Source organism: Sturnus vulgaris, chromosome 12, assembly GCF_052056855.1.
Source record: "Sturnus vulgaris isolate bStuVul1 chromosome 12, bStuVul1.hap1, whole genome shotgun sequence".
Classification (NCBI taxonomy): Eukaryota; Metazoa; Chordata; class Aves; order Passeriformes; family Sturnidae; genus Sturnus; species Sturnus vulgaris.
In genome coordinates, this window is record NC_142254.1 from 17,796,479 (window position 1) to 17,817,474 (window position 20,996).

Here is a 20,996-nt window from a genome sequence, read left to right on the forward strand (position 1 = left end):
TCTCCAACAAATTTCCTCTGATCTTTGGCACCCCGTTAGCATCATTATTATCTGGTCCAAGGAGACTAATTTGTAATTTTCTGATAAGAGATTTATATGTGTGAAGTGTATTCTTCGAAAATATCAGTGGAACTGTGATGGAATGCAGAGTTCTGTGGGACTCATTTGAGCAGATGTCTCTCTCTCTAAATATATGTGAATGTACTACATGGATTTTGTCTCAACTAATAAGCATGAATTATACATTCCTAAATGCTTCTTCCATTTATCAAGCTTAATGTTTAAAAAAATCTGAAAACAAACACCGAAAAATTTAGATTTTCTTTTAACTTTCCTCACCCTGTAACTTTTATCATGGGATGACAAGTACTTTAATTCACTGTAATAATTGTCCTATAAAAATGGCACACTAAGCATGTTTTTCCACCAGAAATTTTCATTTTGATTCTCAATATTTCATATCTGACACTGTGCTAAATGAGAACATGGCTTAACAGTTGATATTGATTTGCATGTCATTTTTTCATTTCATTTTCCTATTCAAAAGGAATCAGTGCTGACAAGTTAATGAACTCCAGCTACAAATACAGAGATAAGCCACAGGATAGGTTTAGTACCTGCCTTGTTCTAATTACGAAAGGTTTTCTTTAGGTGACTGTTTTATGTTCACTACAGGGAAACTGGAATAAAGTGACTGTCAACAAAGCAGACACTTGGAAAAGTGACATAATAGAGGGCTATTTATAGAACTTTTAAGCAAGTCTACATCCATTTATCCCAGTATTTTTTAGTCTTTAATATTTACAGGTGGAATACGATTGAAATGAAAGTTCACTGAGTCCTAGGGCTCTATATTGAATAAAGATTGGTAAAACTATGCTACCTTATATAATCTGTGTTTAAGTTAACTTTTTGTATAAATTAATGGCTTTGGACAGTGGCAGTAGAGATCAGGACTGTAGAATCAGCTCTCAGAACACTTTTTCCCTGAACTTCTTCTACGCCTTTGACTCTCAATTTCAATTAATATACCTGGTATCTAAGAAGTTATTCCAAGTTTGGTTTTGGAGTTGTTTCACATGGCTAAATTGGTGAATGTGAATTGATATTTTGGCTGGTATGTCCTGCTGCTGGGAGATATGAGCTGATCAAATCTCGCCAAGAAATAAAATCTTTTTTTGTAGCCTTAAGGGTAGATTTCTTCTAGCCATACAACTTGAAGCTGCTTCCAGAAGTACTGTAAAACTGTAAAATCGAGTTTTACATTGAAACCAACCTGTAGTGTGAACAACTCTGAAGTACCTTTGGTGCTTTGGAGGAGGAGCAGACTGTGGTACTGCTCTGTGGTGTAAATTTACTAGAAGCTAATTCTCCACCACCTGGGGATTTTCTATCAGACACTTCCTTCGCTGCCAGCAGTGGTAGAGATAATTAATCTGACCAGGGGATTTGGCCACTGAAGTCACTTGTGGACTTTTGGAATTAAAGACTCTCTAAATGTTTGCACGACTAACAAGTCCTGCAGGAGTGGAGTGATGGAAGAGAGAGAAGCCGTGGATATTCTCTGCCTTGGGCTGCAAATGTCTGTGGTGGCCATAAAAGGCAGGGAACAGGATGTTCCATACTGTGCACCATGGGCTCTCTTCTCAGGGGAGCAGCCTGGGGAGGGCTGTGGCATTCTGCCCTGGATTGCAGCTGCACGCCCTGCCCGGGGTTGCTGTGGCAATGGGAATAAACTCTCGTCTCTGGGGAATACACTGATGGTGTTTGGCCAGCCAGAGCAGTGGCATAAACACAAGTTTAACTGTATTTACTGAGCTGTGCCTGCGCAGTCTGAGACACCAGCTCTGCCTCGCTGTCATGCTGACGATCACAGAATATTCTAAATTGGAAGGGACCCACTGGGATCATCAAAGCCCAGCTCCTGGCCCTGCACAGGACACCCCAGCGATCCCCCCTGTGCCTGGGAGCGTTGTCCCAACATTTCTCCCACTCTGAACGTGATTTGCTGATGGGCAAAGACAAGGAGCAGTGGTTTCTTGGCCTCAGAGGGCTCTGATTCTGCAGGAGGAGGGAATGAGATGTGCAACAGAAAAAGTACCTTTTCCTCTCTTCTACCCAAACAGAGCTCAAAAGACAGCTAAGGAGAATCAGCAGCAATAATGTTGTTTATTAAAGACGAGAGGATGAGAGGTTGAAATGAGTATTTTTCAGATCCTTCCCCAGAATTATTATTCAGCTCTTGCATGGGGATAAGTCTGATGGAGGATTTGTTTCTTTGTCATTTTAGTATCATTCATGTTTTCCTAACAGAAGAGGAATGTGAAATGACAAAAAGATTGTTCCTTATTCCAAGATTAAAGTTTCAAAAGCTTAAGATTTGAACTTTACTTAAATCTTTTGAAGATGCTTGAAAAGCTATTATGCAATCATATTTTTCATTTCATCTACAATTGGAAACAATACTATCAACATAGCATAAAAATATTGGTTTTATCTTGTTTCTATTTGTATTGCAAGGGTAAATATCTCTCAGGGCTTCCAACCCAAATTTTCCGGCTCAAGAATTTTGTGATTATTCAGGATAAGCTTCAGACAAGCCAATGAAATCCCAGCTATTTGTTTGGTGCAAATGCAGATATCCTTGTGGAAGTGTAGCCATGCCTGACAGGAGCAGAGTTCACTTAAACTCTTTGTTGTTTCGAAAGATAATCCGAGTTTCAGTGCATTTCTTGGATTTTTAAAGAAAGTTTAAATATCACCTCAAGGAGGTGGAGATAGATGGACACAGAGCTGTCAGAATTAATAATGAACGACAGGAAGAAATTCTGTTTGCATAAATTTTCTAGGAGAGAAATAGGGAAGATGAGTAAGGGACAGAGCAGAAGAGAAGTGTAGGATCATAATGACACAAAAGTTGTGACACACAGAAGGGGTCATGAAGAGTCCTAAAATTAAAAATAAAAGAAGGAGGAAGGAGAGGAGGGCAGAAGTACCTAGATGGAAAATCAGAGCTCAGGAAAAAAAATAAAGAAAATACTGTATTAAAAAAAATACTCTATCAATTCTTACAGGTTTCCTCAAATTGTTCATGCCCCCTCCCTCTGTTTTATTTTCCCTTTGCATCCTGTAGCATGAGCCTCATAAAACTTCACTAAGATTATAATGCAATACCTTGGCACCAATCTCTCTTGTTTATGTGTCCATTAGTTCAAAGCCACAGACAGGCAATTTATTGGGTATGAAAAATGTCACCTATGGCACCCTCATTTGCATCTGAAAATTGATTTTTGTCACACTGGGATTTTAGGACAACCTTTTTTGGCAGCCAACATTGCCACAAAGCATAATAAAAATAATTATGTGACCACAAAAGCAGGTGAGGTTGGCTGTAAGTTTTAAGTCTCTAGGGGACTGCAGTTGGCAAGGCATTATTGATGAGCTTGTGATCCTTCTTGGTGATTAAATATTGACACCTAAACTTTAAACATTACTTGAGATTGCCAGCAAAGTGGATAACAACATAATGGGATTGATAATGTTTACTCAAACATTCCAGCATGATAGCAGAATATTAGTGATGTCACTTGAACAATTGAACTATTAATTCAGATTTTTTTAAACTGCTAATTACTGAGCTATGGAATATTTTTTAAGGAAGCATTGCTAAACATCTTTTGAGGTTCAATTAAAACATGTCACCAGCTTAGCAATTTTGCATCTGCTGAGTCAATTAATTAATTCATTTTCTACTTTCTGATGTGCTTGGCTCGTGGAGTTCGCCAAGTTTTTGTCTCTTACTGATGTGATGGTTAACGTACATGGGAAGGTGTCATTTTCCATTGTGATACTGAAAAATCCTATTAGTTATCAGTGTTAAGTTGTTCAAACACTTTCATTAGTTATTTTGGCAAAGCAATTCCCCAGGGTGAGATATATTTATATAACAAATTCCTCTAAAGCTGAATCAACCATAAATGGATTATGCAAACTTGTTTCCTTTCTTGTAGATAAATTGTTTTACAGCAGTGTTCATTATGAGAAAGTCCTTTGCCCACTGTAGTACTTAATCAGCACAGAATAATCTACAGCTTCAGTTTCAATGGTAAAAAGGCCCCATTCTTTAATATGAATCCAGCTTTTAATCTTAGCCTAGGATGCTGGTTCTTTTTTTTTTTTTTTTTTTTTATGCCTGATTTAAGCACAGGCAAAGGGTGGTGATTTATAAGCTCATACTCCTTAAAGCAAGTTTCTGTATGCAATTATGAAGGGAACAACATGCTGTTGAAAATGGATGAGCATGATCTGACTGAGATGTGTGTTGGAGAAAGGATGGAGACAAAAAAGCGATTCTTTGGCATTTAAGGAATGTGTGACTTTTTATACAAACCTAGCACGCAGTGGAGAAATTTGGGATTACTGGAGCATTTGGTTTTGTTAAAATACGAATTGATGTCTTTGTTTTCAGAACAAGTTAATATTTAGTGTTTGAACAGTTCATTAATAACCCCTTGGCATCTGAGTGCACTCTGAGAGGTGCTCAGGGTGTGACACCACTCCTGGCTGGTTCTGTGGAGCTCCTTTGCTGGGATTTATGAGACAGAGCATTAAACAGTAACCAAGGACTGCACACCCATATTTCACACACACTCAGGGCTGTCTCTGCCAGCAGAAGGATTTGAACTTAATCATGGTTTACTCATAGTCCACTCAAAACTGAGCCTGTTTTAAATCATGGGTGGCACAAATATTTTGGTCTGAAGTCAGGCTGCAGCTGTCAGGCACTGGCTGTCGTTTGGGACCCACTGGCATTTGTTCCTAGCAAAGATGCCAGCCTGAAAAGTACCAGGAAAATCCTGGGAGTACCAGGAAAGCTAGTCAGAGACTTTACCTAATTAGCAGTGGGATTTGGTTCTGTCACCTATCACAAGTGTCACTAAAAATCAGACCCAACCCTTTAATATTTGCTTGTGGCACCAGAATTCAGGAAAAACTTCAGAGATATTTTCTTCTTTGAAAATGATTTTTACTGCCCTTGCACTCTGGGTTTAAATTTTTATTGGGGAAAAAAACCCTCCTGTTATTTTCTAACTTTTTCTTCACTGTTTTAGCACTATTTCCTCCTTCAGGGTTTCTTAGGTTCGGTCTTCAGGACTCTGGCTATACTTTGAATGTGAGATTTATAGTTGGTAGAAGTAGCCTGGATCACAGTCTGAATGTGCTCAGTAACATTGTTTGACCATATTTGGTTCTCTTCAACTGAAAGGCCCAGCCTCTGCTGGTAAAATTCTATATTTAATTTCGAACCAATGATTTCACTTTTATAAATTGTTGCATCCAATAGAGAGGAAAAATCATTACTATCGGTGCAGAAACACTTAGGGAAATACAAGTGTTCTTTTACAAAGTTAAAAGCAAAAATGTGTGAGTTTCCAATTCCCTCATACTGATAGAATCAGCAGAAAAATGACTCTGTTGTATTTTATATAATGTACAGTGAAATACCAATGAATACTTTTTTCAGTCTCATTGAATGATACCAGGCTGTTACCATCAATATGAACAAAACTACTTGCTTCTATTTCTTTGCTTGCTTAAAACTCTAAAATAAGAAAAATAATAGTTCACTTGAGCTCCCTTGAATTTTCTGACCTACCCACCTATGTTTTAATCTAGAAAAGTACCATTCCCTGGAAAGTACTTATCAACAGGAGCATTTCCATTGCATGGGTTCATTCTCCACAGCATGACTATTCCAAACCTCATTCCATCTTTCTAAAATTTTTTTTTGGTTTTGTAATTTATGCCATTACTCCTCCAAGTGGCACAGGCATCACTTCCCGTCAAGCCATTCAGATCATAGAGATAACCTTTTTGTTTTCATCTTGTGCTCTAAATGTAATAAATCAAATCCTTGCCAAAAGCAAGTTCTGAATTTTATATCATGAAATTTGCATTTCATGCTTTGTTGCTTATTCACGGAAGCCATCCAATCTGAAAAGACAAATAATGCCACATGACTTGTGTAACTAATACAGACAAATGTTTCCAAGCAACTGCCTGAGCAATCTGAGGATCAAAAATTACTCATCTGAAAAACTTGCGTATAATGGTAGATAATGTATTTGTTCACAGATTTCAAGGTCTGCTAATGGACAGTTTGTAAACTGAAACAGGACCAAAAATGTATCCAATTAGGAATGCTGCAATTTATTAACTTGTCTCTATTAGATAGCTCCAGAAAATAAAGCTATTTTAGGCTAAGAAAGTCATACTGTGCTCCAGTGCTCTGTGCAATGATCAGGCAAGAGCAGCCAGACCCCCAAGCACAGTGCTGAAGGTTTGCTTTTGGAGCTGGGACACCAAAGGGAATGGTGTGAAGAAAGTTGAATAATACAGAGTTGAATTAATTTTCTTACATTCCTTGGAAATTCTGCACTTTCTAGCGGCAGCACGCCGTGCCTGCTCTGACACACATGGTGGGCTTTGGTCACGTTTGGAGAGAGCACATTTGTACCTGGCATGTGCTATGAGAACTGGAGCATCCATCTTACAAATTCTGAAAGATATTTCAATACAGTCCACTCGAGGTTCTTCTGGGGCTGGCTGCATGATGGATAACCATGAGGGGTAGAGAAATATTGCTGATTTAGCTCAAGCTGTGAGAACCCAAGTTTTCAGTTCTGGAATTGTCCTGTTTAAATTCCAGTATGTCAGCAGAGGCAGCAGACATCACAGGTCTGGCTTTAATGACTTTAGTTACTTTGGGAGCAAGAAAATGCATATAGATAAAAATAGAACTTATCTGAGAGAACTGAACAAATATGAAATATGAGCAAAAAGGTAAAGTGGAAATAAAGGGGTGGATAATCTCTTTTGGTCAGATCCCAGGCTTTTGAACACATTTGAATGTATCATTTCTTCCTCAGAAACACTGGATTAGAAATCAAGACCTGAGCAGGGTTTTCAGATCTGTGGAGTGCTAAAATAACAGCATTCACTGGAAGGTCTGTGGGAGCAATCATTAGAACAACACAGAAGCTGTGTCTGCTCTGTCCCCTGTGGCTGCTGGGCTGGCTGTCCCTGCTCAGTCACTGCACTGCAGTTAACAAGGAGCACTGGCACACTCCAGCCCTGCTCTGACAGCTTTGAGAGCATCATTTCCTTTTAATAATCTTGGATTCTGCTTCCCACTGCTCAGAAACACAGAGTGGGAAGCCCATGGCCAATGCCATAAAAACAAGTAGCACTGGAGTTGCCAGGCAAATGACATGCAGGAAATAAGTCTGGATCTGTCTTCTCTTGGCCAAGAAACTGTAATAAAACCTGTTTACTTGGTGTTTGTGTAGGTGGGGACTGTTCTCATACCATGGAGATGCTCAGTTAAAGGTCAGCAGGTGTGAACTAAGGAATATAAATATTTCTGTGCTCCTCTGGCTGCAGGTTGTTAGGGCAAGATGCTCAGATTCAAACATATGAATTGGAATGATTTACAGTTGGGAACTCTGATGTCACATTTCATGTATTGTAAAGTGTACTTGGCTTTAGTTTCAGCAGCTATAATCTAGAAAAAAACATATTCAAACCATTGTAAACTATGACTCCTGCCATTTTAGGCTCTTCTCCCTGAAGTATGTGGCAATTAATATTGTTAGCAGCTTGATGTTACAGCTCATGAATCATTGATCTGTTCCAGTACAGCAATTAATTTGCCTCTGATTCCTGACAGGTACACTCTCTGAATTTCCTGAAGCAGACTTAATTGCCAGCATGTGATTAAGGAGAAGTGTGAGAATCCACAAAGATGTCCAAGTCTGTGTCTGGGTCTCCATCTTGCATGTTTCACTTTTCTTGTGGGAATCACAAAAAAAGCAAAAAAAAGCTGTGCTTTGATTTCCTCACTCTGAAACAGATACAGCAAAACTGTATTTTATAAATTCTGCAGAAATTAAATCTAGAAGTCAAATTTGAGTGAATGACTAGGAGGTTTTTTTTTTTTTTAATATTTTGGAATTAATATTTTTTAAAACTTGGTTTATTGTATGTGAATTTTTAGACACCCTTCATCTAAGTCAGAACTTCAAGTGGGTGCTCTCTGCTTTAGTAACACTATGTGGGTCTTTGAGACTGTCCAGACTAATGAAAAGTTTAGAACTGAGGCACTGTCCTGTGAATTTAATTGGGTCACTGTGGTGGGAACAAATAACACAGGGCATGTTTAGGTCTTGTATTCTCACCTTTGAGAAATGCAGCCAAAGTGCAGCACGGAGCCCAGCAGCACTCAGGTGATAATGAAAAGCTGTCCACAAGGCACTACAGCTCTGTCTCTTTATTGTGCCACACAACAGAGTTAAGCTGCTGCTGTCGGACAGTTACTGCCTGTTAATTTGTGTTGAAGAGTAAAACTACAGCCCAAAAGTGAAGTGGATTAATCCACAATGATTTCAACTTTTTGGACTCAGTTAATGCCTGTTAATTAATTTGTTCCGAGTAGCTGGATCAAGAAGTGAAGTGGATTAATGCACTAACATTTCTTCTTTCAACCAAATTTGAAATCCAGCCTGGTGACTGAGGAGCTTTGCTGAAGCCTGGATCTAAGTGGGCATTTTGTCTTCATCACAGACCACAGCTTCATTTGTCAGCCTGGCAGCTCGTGTGCGGGAAAGCTCAGGAATGCAGCTCTGGAGAGCACCCTGCATGCATAGTCGGGTCTAATAGAATAGACCCAGACTTTTTTATTGTGATCTAAACATAATGCAGCCCTGCTCTGCAGTCTTGGGCTAAATTATTTTTGCTAGCAGTTAGTAGAGCAGGAAAGGAGAAAGGAAGTTGAGCAGGTAATATTATACATGCAAGAGAGTACCAGTTCTAATGGAAATTATTGAAAGTCCCTCCCAGTTAAACTCACTCCAACTAGGAACAGACTTTTCACACTCTTAAAATTTTTTGTTTTGTTTTGTTTTGTTTTTGTATTTCAGCATAAGGTAAACGGAAACTTACCCATAACTGGGTCTCCTCTATGTGATTAATGCTGTGCAAAGAGCAATATTCATGTGGAGGTGCCCAGCTGATGCACCTGGCCAGGGGTCAAGTGACCAAAATGTACAGGGGAAGAAATGTGGCTTATGTGTCCATTCAGACAGGGGCCTGGAACTGCAGCTGCTCAATCGTTTAACAGCACACATGGCTCTAACATACACTATTTTTGCTTCAGGGTATCATGGAATTGCTTTTGTGCAGCACTGTTATATATGCAGTGAATTCCATAGCATTTAAGCCCAGAATAAGGATATAAAATGTGTTAGTTTTCTGCACACAATTACAGCTGGCTGCCCTGCAGCAAGACACAGAAAGCTGGTATTCCAAGGTAAAACAACTTCTGCTATGAATAATATTTATTTTACATAATAAACTTCATTAGAAATTGTCCTTATATCCCAGGAGGGAAACATGGAACTGCTTGTTCATGGCTGCTTGTGTTATTCCACATTTGGGGTTGTCATTTGTGTGCTGCTGATCTGCAGATTTTGAAGCTTCACTTGAGTTATTGCCCCACAAAAAACTCTTCTTTAACTCATTTATCATGTCCTAGAACTGAGATTTGTGGTCCGTGTGTTCTTTCTCCTTTTTGAGTGTTAAAAGGACTCTTGAATTTTGAGTTCCTCCAATATAAGCAGAGAAATGAGGTATTTAAGATAGATATTGAAATAAGTTAAAGCCTTGTGTCCATGCTGTGCAAATGTATTTTCCACGTGGCTTTGGTTATGTCTCAAAAGAATCCGATTTTTGAAAGATTTTAATTACTTCAGATCTCCATTGTGTTTCTATTTTCAATAACAATTTGGTACCTAACCCAAAAGCATATGATTTCATTAAATGAAAAAAAACCACACCAAAACCCTCTATTTTTAATGTAGGTTTTTATTACAGGACACTTTTCTTAAGGCTTTTAGGCCTAGGCAATGGCATAAAAAAAATCAAAGTTACATTTGAGGTGCTGGAGGTTTTGGGATCTTTAGGAATTTTTCATTTCTCCTGGCCTGCTGTAAAAGCAGTCTGGTTTTGTTTGCTCTGCTACACGTGTAAGCACAGTAGGGATGGAGAAAAGGGTATTTTTACCCGTGATAAGTGATGTGTTGCTAATGTATCCTGGTGAAGACAGAGGCATAAGGTCAGCCATTGTCTTTCTCCTCCAGCCTGTATTTCAGTGCTGTTTGACAGATGAGGCAGTCAGAGCATATTTGGTTGTTTGTGTATAGGGGACACCTCATTATATTTAATGAGCAGTGTTGAACCAATATGAGATTTCCAGTAAGAGGGGGTGATTCACATATGCTTCAGAATGAGAATAACATTCTCTAAATGGTGACAAAAAAAGATTGAAATGTTAATTTAAAAGAAGAGTTTATTATTCTCAGTGCAGGTAACTCCTGTGGCTAAAGCAAAGTGAATGGTACTTAGTTTGTTTTCTTCTTAAAAAAAACTTCTCCCTGTCACAGAATAAGGTAGGTGTGTAGATAAATGAAACTTATATCTCAACAGAAACAGGACTTTTCCATCACAAAATATACTGCAGAAGTTCAGGGCAAAAATTGAATGAATTATTTCACAAAGTAAAAATTCAGATGTGTCTCCACTATAGTTTTGTCACCTATGTACCAAAAAAACTCTGGAATATATCAGCATTAAAATGGTTCTGATTTACACGTGACCAAGTGGTTTGAACAAGAATAGCTTTTTTCACCTCTGTTGTTGACTCCTCTAAAGATAACAGGAGCCTCCATCCTATAAAAATACCTCTGGTCCAGGCAGGTGGAGGGCCCAGGAGCAAAGCTGAGGGCTGAGGTCACCAAGTGTCTCTGCAGATATGTCAGAACCTGGGCAGTGTGAGGCTCTGCCTCTCCTCTTACAGAACAATTACAGGAGCAGGAACACCCAGCCTAATTAAATCAAGTTTCACCAGCAATTTCCATTACCCACATGTTGTATCTCACCAGGCATCCCCAGCTTGGAAGTTTTTTCCTCTGAAATATCCAATTCCCCTTAGCCAGCTGCATTTTAGTTGGGTTTGTTCTTCCCAAGTGCACTAAGTGATTTTTAGGGTGACATTTATGGGCATTGTGGACAGACTACTTTTGAGCAGATGTTTGTGTGAATGCCATTGACCTTTACATTTCTTAAATTTATTCATTGAGTTCATTAGTTGTTTAAACAGTTGTTCATTAACTTAAAATTCCAGCACATTTCTTAGATTTTTTTTTATATTACTACCAACATGGGAAAATATTTTTCTGGTTTAGGCATATATTTTAGAAATAATTAACTTCAATACTGCTGATGATAACAATATTATGATGATAGAAATAACATAAATAAAGGAATTAAGTGCTACAGCATGATTTAAAATTTCAACTGGGAATTATATAAAAATTATTTCTTAAGCTCACCTGCAAAGAGTTCTAGTTTTTCAGCATTTTTGTGATGTTATTTTGTAGGGAGACCAATACACCTCAGATTACCCCACCCCATTCCCTATTTCAGGTGAACTTTGCTTGCAACATGCATCCAGTTAATTTTATTTTTGTATTTAGGGCTGACCTCATTTTATACCATCAACCTTAGTATATAAGACCAACTAAATGACAAGAAACTCAATCACTTTTTTGGTCACCATAGTGGATTACAGATTGTCACCCCAGTGGTGTTTCCAGCCCTTCTTGCAACAAATCAATACCAGAATTCAGCCACCCTATTCCCATGACAAGTTCTAATGAAATTTTCTTTGCCAAGAGTAATGGTTTGTGCTGCTGGAGAGTGACCAGGCCATTCATTCAAATATTCTAGCACTGCTAGAAGGTCTGGTAAAAAGAAAGAAAAACAAACAAAGAGGAGAGCTCTTGAAGGATGTAAGGAAATTGCAACTTGCATGACACTGTAACTTGGGCAGACTGGAATCTCTCAATTCAAGTTTTTCCAAAATGCTGGAAAAATGAGGAGGCCGTGTTTGGTGCTTTTTTATTGGGAACAGGAAATCAAAGTTTATTGCCAGTGAATCAGCTCAATTATGGCTGAGCTGACTCCATGTCTAGAAAGGGAAATTAAAGATGCCAAAAAGAGGGTGCAAAAGTTGGTTATGGAATGGTGGCAAGGAAATAATAGTTGGATTCTGATCATAATCCACTGACCATGAAAAGTAGATTTCATTGACCATTTGAACTACAATGGTCACAGACATGAAATTGTAGTTAAGCAGTAAAAATAGCTAACTTTATAAGATTTCTCTCTTACCATTTTTGTTTACAAAACCCACCAAAAATAATCAAAAAGGTTGAATTTTTTGGTTTGGTGTACTTTTTTTTTAAGGTAGGCACATATTAACAATATTATATATATTAAATTTTAAACACCCACCCTATGGTTGGGTGTTTGTGGACAGACACTTTTATGTTCCTCTATTTCATACAAGGCAGCACTTGTGGGAGAAGCAGATGTGAGCACAGCCAGAATCTCTGTGGGTGCTGGTGGGACACACACACCTGGGACAGGCCATTCCAGCCTCTCCTGGCACAAAAATACTCATCTGGAGTTGCTGTAGCCACTGCAGTTTTGACCAGCTGGTTCCAGAAAGATGATGGAGAACTCCTGTGTGGGGGTCACACATGGCAAGGTGCAAAAAACCACTCCTGTGACAATTCCTGCCTGATATTTTAGGAAAGTTTGAAGCAAAATTACCAACTCTACCTGGAGTAATTTTATATCCCTTGTGAGTTGCTTCTCCAAGAAATCAAATAGATGAATCCATTAAAAATTATTGTATGTACAATATATCCATCGATGAATGAGTGTTATCAGTGCTTGAACTGCTGAGTCAGGTGTTAAGTGCACATTTGTCAGATTCCTTGGCTTCTGCTTTTACACTGAGTGAGGATCAAACCTGCAGTTGCAGCTGCTTGGAATTAAGCAAAATGTTTTTCCTTTTTCCTGTTCTTTAAAAATGGGGAAATCATTATGATAACCACAAACAGCAGCAGTGAATTATGCAATGTGTTGGTGAAGTACTCTTGACCTTTTCTTCTCCTCTGCTTACCTGCATTCCCTAGTGATGCTTTTGGCCACTCATTTAATCAGTCATTGCTGTTAGACACGAGGGGATGATAAGAAAGAAATCATCATGAAGAAATCACTATTTAGAAAAATACAGAGAGATTTGAATATGAAGCACACTCAGAGAAGTACTTACATTTCTGTGCCTAATCTGCAGAACTTCCTTCTCCACGAAACAGAATAATTGTGTTAGAAACAAAAGAAAATAATTCTATTTTTTTGTTTTGTTCTAAAGTTCTGCTCAGAAATCTGGCCTTAAAGGCCTTAAGTCTTACCACCCTACTTCTTTCCTTTAGAGATTCACTTCTTTATATTAATGACTCCAGTTCTTTATATTAATGACTCCCTGAATATAATTTGTGTTTTTCTTCCATTTGAGAACCTTTGGGAAAGAATAAGGATAACCTGTCATGGGAAAGTGATGAGATAATTGCTTATGGGTCTATGGCTACCAAAACTATGAGACATAGATGTTGAACAATCTGGAAATTCCTTTTCTACTCAAACTAGAGCAGAAAGAAATGTGGCACATTTAAGGTCATGCTGGATGGGGCTCTAAGAAAAGTGATGTGGTGGAAGCTCTCCCTGCTTATTGCAGGTGGGACCAGATGGTTTTTAAAGGTCCCCTTCAACCCAAACCTTTCCATGACACAAGAGAGCAAATACGAATGTCTTGTTCATTTGCAAACACCTGGGAGTTCTGCCCAAATCTCCCTGAGCTGAAGGGAAACCACGGCAGCAGGAGCAGGACTGAGAGGTGTGACCAGATAAATGCTGCTGCTGCTGAGCCAAAGAACTGGGATTTCCTTGGGGACAGCCTGGGAGTCACTGCTGCTCCTCAGGATCATCTCGGGCACGTGTCAGCCCATCTGTGTTTACTGTGTAAGTGATTTTGGAAGCTTTACTGCTCTGTGCATTTGCCTTTGGACAGGATTCAGCTCTTTTCGTTTGACACTTCAACTGTTTTTATCTTGAACATTCTCATGAATTTTTATTAAGGAAAACTCTTGGGGAGAGGAGTTGAAAGACAAAAACGGGGACCCGAGTGGCCTTGAGACTGAAAGATTAGAGAGAAATGGCAAAGCCTTTGGGAGAGCTGGGAGCTCTACCAGAGGGAGCCTCAAGAAGTTATGAAAATTGGCAACATTGTGAGAAGGGATTCTCTGTGTGGTTCTCACTGCTCTTTGACTTTATCACAACTAAAGCAAACTGGTGCAAACTTGAGTTTCCCTTGCTCCTGTTTGTTGTCAAATTTGAGAAATGATGCTAAAGGCAGCAGAGGTAGAGCAGAGTTCTGTGGTGAGAGGCTTGTCAGACAGGAGACATGGCCACAGATGGAGGCAGGAGCAGCCTGTGGAGAACTTGGCTGATGGATCCAGATTGTGCCACCAAGAAAACTCATTCAGCTTTGAAGTTTTATAAAAATACAGCCTAGGGCTGGAGCTTTCATTGTGTAATGAAGAATCAGTTGTTAAAACAAAAACATGGATTCCAGAAGTGACTGAAAACTTAGGAGTTTCTGTATTAAGAGAGAAAAGTGTTATCTGTAGGATATAGCTGCCTTACTGGAATTAGACATTTAATTCAACCAGGATTGTTTTATGAAACTGTCATGACAACCTGAACAAAAAGTAGTGATTGAAATATTTTTCAGTTCCACAGTTCTCAGTATACTACAAATCTGGACTTTTTTTTTGTTGTTAGGTTTTTGGTTGGTTTGTTTTGGTTTGTTTCATTTGTTTGTGGGTGTTTATTTTGTGGGGTTCTTTGTAACTTTTTCTTTTCCTAAAAAGGGCTTGGATCAAGAAAGAGCTTTGGGAGATGGGGAGAGGCTTTTTTTGACCTTGTTAGTAATTGTGCTTGGAGAAGAGAGTTGCAGAGACTGTAGGATGAAGCAAAGGAAGGAGAGTGGTCTCTGGGAAGCTGCAGCTCCTGCAGGGAGAGCACTGAGCAGATCAGAAAGCAGAAGGGAAGAGAAAGCAAAGGTGTGGTGGGCAGAGTTTTCCAGGGGCCAGAGGCCACTGTGGAGAGTTCACTGCAGCTCATAAAGTGCTGAACTGCCTGAAGCTCAGATAGAAAGAAATGCTCCAGAAAATGCAGCAGAAAAAGAGGTCTTGTGTATAAACTACTTTTATTTTTGTTCTGTCTGAGAGCATAGCATGAAGTTTTCTCTAAGAGAAAGCAAACCCCAACACAAAACATCCAACACCAACAACCTACTAGCTCATATTTTAAGTTACACCTGGGCTTTGGTGCCTAATTTGAAGTTACAAGCTCTTGGTGTTTATTGAGAGTTCATTACCTGTGTACTGTGTTTGCAAATTCACTCTGTTCTGTTTGATTGAAAGCCTGGGCTGAGAATTGACTGAGCATAGATGATGTCTACCATCATTTATATCTTTAGAGAAAATTCTCTAAAGACATTTGGAGTGTGGCTTTTTACTGGTCTTGTGCAAGTATTCAAGGTAAACCAGATCTTGCTAAAACCTTATGATTTAAGTAGTTATCAGTTTAGGATTATAGACACACTTGCATCAGTTTTTAACTTGTTTGCATGAGTACAAAATGAATGTGGTCTGTCTACTGCCACTGAAATAAGTGCAGTAACCTGAAAGATTAAATAGGTGCTTTGATATTTATCATTAATTGCTGAAAAATATATAAAACTAAACTTAGAATCTGGTGGTTCATGGTAATTTTGCCTAAATGTGAAGGGAAAGGGAATGTTTTATTAATAGGTCTTTTTCTTTTTTAGGAAATCTTAAAACTAGAAGGCAACCTTGGAATTCCAAGACAAAAAAGGGCTATTTTGGCAACTCCAATATTAATTCCTGAAAATCAAAGACCCCCGTTCCCCAGATTAGTTGGCAAGGTAAGTCAACAAAACTGGATCAAATTTTGATATTAAGTAATTGATCTCTTATAGTTTTGCAGTGCCTATCACTGCAATATTACTGGTAGCAATAATCCAGATTTCTTCCTACCCTCTTCCATCCTTTCTGCTTGTGAACACTGAATTTTTGGATCTCAGGCAGCCTGAGTCTCTCTGTAGAAGTTCCTTTCTTTCATTAAGAATTTTTTATGGGTAGTTTAAGATGGGAGTTGTGGTAACTGAGGCTCCTCGGGCACAAAGGGACAAATCAGGCCCTGTTTGTGCTGCAGTTTTCCTGGCATCTTGTCATCCTGACTTGTTCCTGCTCCTGAAGTGCTGCTTGGGGATCACAAGTGCCTTAGAGGATGTACAAAGACAGAAATGTGAGAGCATCTGGAAGGTTCTTTTTCAAAGGCCCCATTAAACCTGTCCTCAGGTTTAATGTTTAAACTATAGGGACTGCAAATGATCAGTGCCTTGAAATACTTGGAGCTGTCATAATTTTTACAATATTTAATTTTTTTTTTCAGCAAAGCTGTAATTTAGGTATTCAGATAATTAATTTGGCTGGAGTATATTGCAAACAGAAAGAGAGATTATGCATGTGTTGGGGAGACAAACATTTTAGAGATATTTAAAATAATGGAATGACATATTCTAGGTCAACTGTGGTAATTTGCAACTGAATGCTGAACAGAGCATAAATAAAAATGTTTGGAGTCTCAGACATACTGATTGTAGGGAAGAAATTCAGACAAAATTGATGCTGAGAAGAAAAGCAGTTACTTCAGGTCTTTTTGACTTGTCACAAATCGTCATAAGACAGGCTGTGAGGTGTTGCTATCTCCAATGAATGTCTGTACTAACTCAGAGTGCTGGTTCCTCTACCTGCTTCAGGTCCTGCACAAACTGGAGAAAAAGTTGTTCATCTCCCTCCCTTAAATGTAGATATTTATCGTCAACTTTCCATAGCTTCATGAATTTTAGAAAATTCACTTAGTTGCCCACTTCTGTGAGGTGTGAGGAACGTGTTTATTTCCTCTTCCAAGATATTCTGGGGGTCATCTTCAGGAGCCTTGCAGGGCACAACCTGGACTGATGGATCACAGCTCCTGCTGGGCATTGGTTTTCCCTGAACCTCAGCTTTGCCATCTCTGCTCTGCTGTAATCCCTGCAGAAGGACACTGCAGATTAGCTGTGGTTTCTATGGTGTTTTGGGGAAGCAGCAAAACATCTAGAGAATGAGTAATTTGCATGTTATAACAGGATTTCAAAAGTGAGAAGGAATGTGAAGCTTTCCTGCCTGCATGAAATGGGTGACAGTGATAATTTCAGACATGACTTGTTCTGTGTGGTACCACCATGTGATCCTGTCTGGATGTTCATGTGGCAGTCAGCTTTCCAGTGTGTTATTTTCCCTTTCTTTCTTACTTCCCCTTCCTTTCCCCTGCTTTAGCAAATGACCAGTGTGGTTTATTAATGTGTCCTGACTTCCTCTTGCTTTCCACCCCATGCTGTGCTGGCTGGAATTGCACAAGGTTGTTTGGAAGTGACTGCAGCAGCCAACAGGTGAAATGCTGATTAACACCTAGTGGGGAGCAGGGCAGATGTATGGAAAGAGGAGAGCAGGGGGGAACAATTAATTGAGTTTTATTTCACAGTTAGGAAACAATACCATAAAGGAAAAAAAAAAGTAATTTGAGAGGACTCCTTCATGAGGTTTTGTTATATATATATTAGGAAGGAGATACTGCACAAGTGAAAACAGTGTTTTGTTCAAATTAATTATAAGAATTCCAATTAGTATTTAGCTTAACAAGGAAGTACATGTGTTGAGCCTGTTCTCTGTGCTGTTACTGGCTCTCCAGTGTCCCCACTCAGGAATTGGATTATTGCCTTGCCATTTCCACACTCTTCACTAGGGTAGCTCTTAATTAAATAACTGTCCTGGACATGCTGTGTCTGTAGGTGGAGAAGTCTCACCTTTTAGCAGGATTTAAGCTTTTGCATATCATGCTTTGTGCCTGAGGGAGAACACTGAGATGAAAACATTTTAATACAACCTTGGTAATGTGGGCCTTTGTGACCAGATGGCCCAGGCTACAACTCTTGACTGTTATTGATGGGTTTTGTTTAGTCTTGCTGATGGGGCACTGGGATATGATATTGAATTGTTAGTCTCTCTCCATATGTTACTTTTCCAGTTTATTTGTCCACATGAAGTCAAATGAAGTACAAAACAGTGGGATGCAGGATTATTTTGTACTTCCTCTGGCAGGTAATTCTGCACTACCCCATGGAAATGGTTTCTAAGACTAGCTTAGACTGGTGGTTCTGTGCATCTACAAACCAACCTTTTGACACTCTTTAACTGATGATGGTGCTTTTTGAAGTTTAATCATCACACTAATGCAGACCCCAAAGAGCACAAAGGGAATTGTGGAGATGCTCAACAAGTCCCAGCTCTTTTTCCACACATCAGGAGAGGACATCTGCAAAGTGAGACTGTGTTTATCCAAGCTCAGAGGATTTGCTCTTCGTGTTATTGATGGACAAATGGCAAATCAAGGATTCTGTTCTTCAGTTTAAAGGAATTGTCCTGCATAAGAATGAGTATTGCAATTGTTGGCATGTAAAATCTGGAAGCCATGAGTGGTCTGGTGAAAATTGGCAGGACAATTTATGCTCAGTGAAGGGCAGAACACAGAGAGAGGTATGCAGGAGTCTTTGCAGGAAATGACTGAATAAATCAAAACCAAAACTTTATTTTTTTCCCCATAAGAACTTTTTTGTTGTTGTTTTTTGTCTGTTTTGTCTTTTCGAAGGAGGGTGGGGATGGATCAGGTGTTTTGGATCAGAAGCTTTCTATACTTCCTGCCTCTGATCAGGCTGTAGCTGCAGTTACATGGCAGGACTGACCCCAGCAAAAGCTCAAGACTGGAAGTGGTCCAGGCTTGCAAACAGGATAAAAATCTTTAAGATCTATAAGGAAGTGGGGTTTTTTTCCCTCCTCTGAGATGTGAATTTAAAGCAAGGAGCAAATCATCTTGTCTGTTAAAGCAGCAGTAGAAAAATACTTAAAGAGGGGAGGAAGCTGAAGAAAACTGGATGTAAAAAGCTTCTGGAAGCTGCTATTTTTGAGTGGCTATCTTAGTGCAACTATTTATATACAATAAATTACATACTTCACAGAAGAGAATTGTCATGGACTAAAGAAGCAGCTGTAAAAAATGTCAAACTTCAGGCAAAGAATTCAAGTGTCAAAAGAGATGGTCATGATCTCTCAGCCTGGGAAGAGAACCTAGAGAGAAGGTTTAGAGGTTAGAGGAAGACATGAGAAATACAAGAGAGGAGCAACAGTGAAATAAAAGCTGAATTTAGAATTTTTTTGGTACCACTGGAAAATTAAGCAAAAAATGAAAGGAAGTTTAAAGAGAACTGGAGGAGGAAACGACCTGGCAAGGATGGGTGTCCAAGTCTGGAAATAATGGTGTGTGCTCACAGAGAAGAGAATGATGTGCAGAAACCTCAAAACCCTTCCAACACCACGAGAGAGATCTGTGTGAGTGCTTGTCAGCTGCTTTGTTGGGAAAGGTCTGGATCCCAATTACTGGCCTGAATCTTTGCTTGAATTACTAAAAATGATGTGGAAACAAGAGAATGTATTTCTCATGATGGAACAAGAAATGGGGTCCACAGGAAAAACCGACTGGATTTTTAAAATTAATTTTTGAATATACAATTGCTTGTTTTTAAATCATTGCCACATCAAATGCAATGGTTGTGCTGTGCCAGAGTTTGGCCAGAAAAGAGGAAATGGTCATCAGCAAGAATTTTGACTTGTCCAGAAGACAAGAATGTTGTGGTGACAGCTGAAGAAGTGGGTGAGGAACTTTTTCAGAGAGAAGATGGAATTGCAGACACACAAGGAATTCTGATTCCTTGAGTAAGTCTGATGATGTATAAGGAGATCATTCTGCTAAAGTATGTCTACAATTCCATGTGGGAAAGGCATCTCCACAGATGAGGATATAGAAACATGAAGCAAACAAGGTAGAAAAGTGTACAGGTGGAAAGGTGTTATTTATGAATAGCACTTAGGCAATAAATAAAGCTCTTTGAAATCCATCAAGAAACAAAGAATGGGTTTAGAGAAAAAAATCAAGTTATGGTCTAGGATTGAGCAGAAATATATATGAGCTCAATTTGCTCGACCTAGCAAAAGCATTTTCTGTAAATCCAGATGATTTAAGTGAAAGGAATACGCTGGTGTAATAACTAATGGATATAAATTTTGGCATAAGAGTAAAAGAAAAGTTTCTGATACCCAAAGAAGAGGAATTAATTTCCAACAGCTGTACTGAAGAGGAAATACAAAATTTGATAAATACGTGATCACAGTTGCTTCTGATCCTGACAGAACAGACACCTCGAGTTTTCCTGCTGCTCTGGTGTTCCTGAAAATGTGCAAAGCCCTGCTGAGCTGGGACTGAATGGGTGGCTGGAGGTGTCAGAGTTTAACATCTGATTAAATTCATGGCTTGCATGGAGGAATGGCACACTCCTGACCTTCAGGAAAAAATACCAACCTACCTCAGCAATGAAAGTAATGAAAGGAGCAGCACTCCATTAAATTAAAGAGCTTTCATTGCAAGTACATGAATTATTAAGCTACAGCATATTAATTCTCATTAAACGATATGTATTTGATGTCGTAACAAACCATTAAGTGAAAACAGCACTTCAGATTTTGTCTCTTTTTCTGAGAGGTGTCTCTTCAACTCTCCCTTTTTTAAGAATACTGACATTCACATCAACAATTCCAACAGAACACATTTGTTTTCTTTCAGCTAATAGAATTTTATTGGAAAAATTTGTTAAAATACACCTGTTTACTTTAGACTTTCAGAAGAATCACACATGAGTTGCAAATGCCTTGGAAAACTGGAAAATAACAATTTACCATTATTTTTAAGTGTTTAGTTTTACTAATAAGAATAAAAGAATTTTAAACATTAGG

At 38.9% G+C, this 20,996-nt stretch overlaps 1 protein-coding gene across 2 annotated transcripts in view; it reads left to right on the plus strand.

Annotated features, from left to right (window-relative positions):
* Nucleotides 1-20,996, plus strand: part of CDH13 (cadherin 13) — a 429,361-nt gene that overhangs the window by 165,640 nt on the left and 242,725 nt on the right. For both annotated transcript variants that reach the window (XM_014874444.2, XM_014874443.2), the window contains exon 4: nt 15,860-15,976. In XM_014874444.2, coding sequence (XP_014729930.1) covers nt 15,860-15,976 — 117 coding nt within the window. The remainder of the gene's footprint in view (nt 1-15,859; nt 15,977-20,996) is intronic.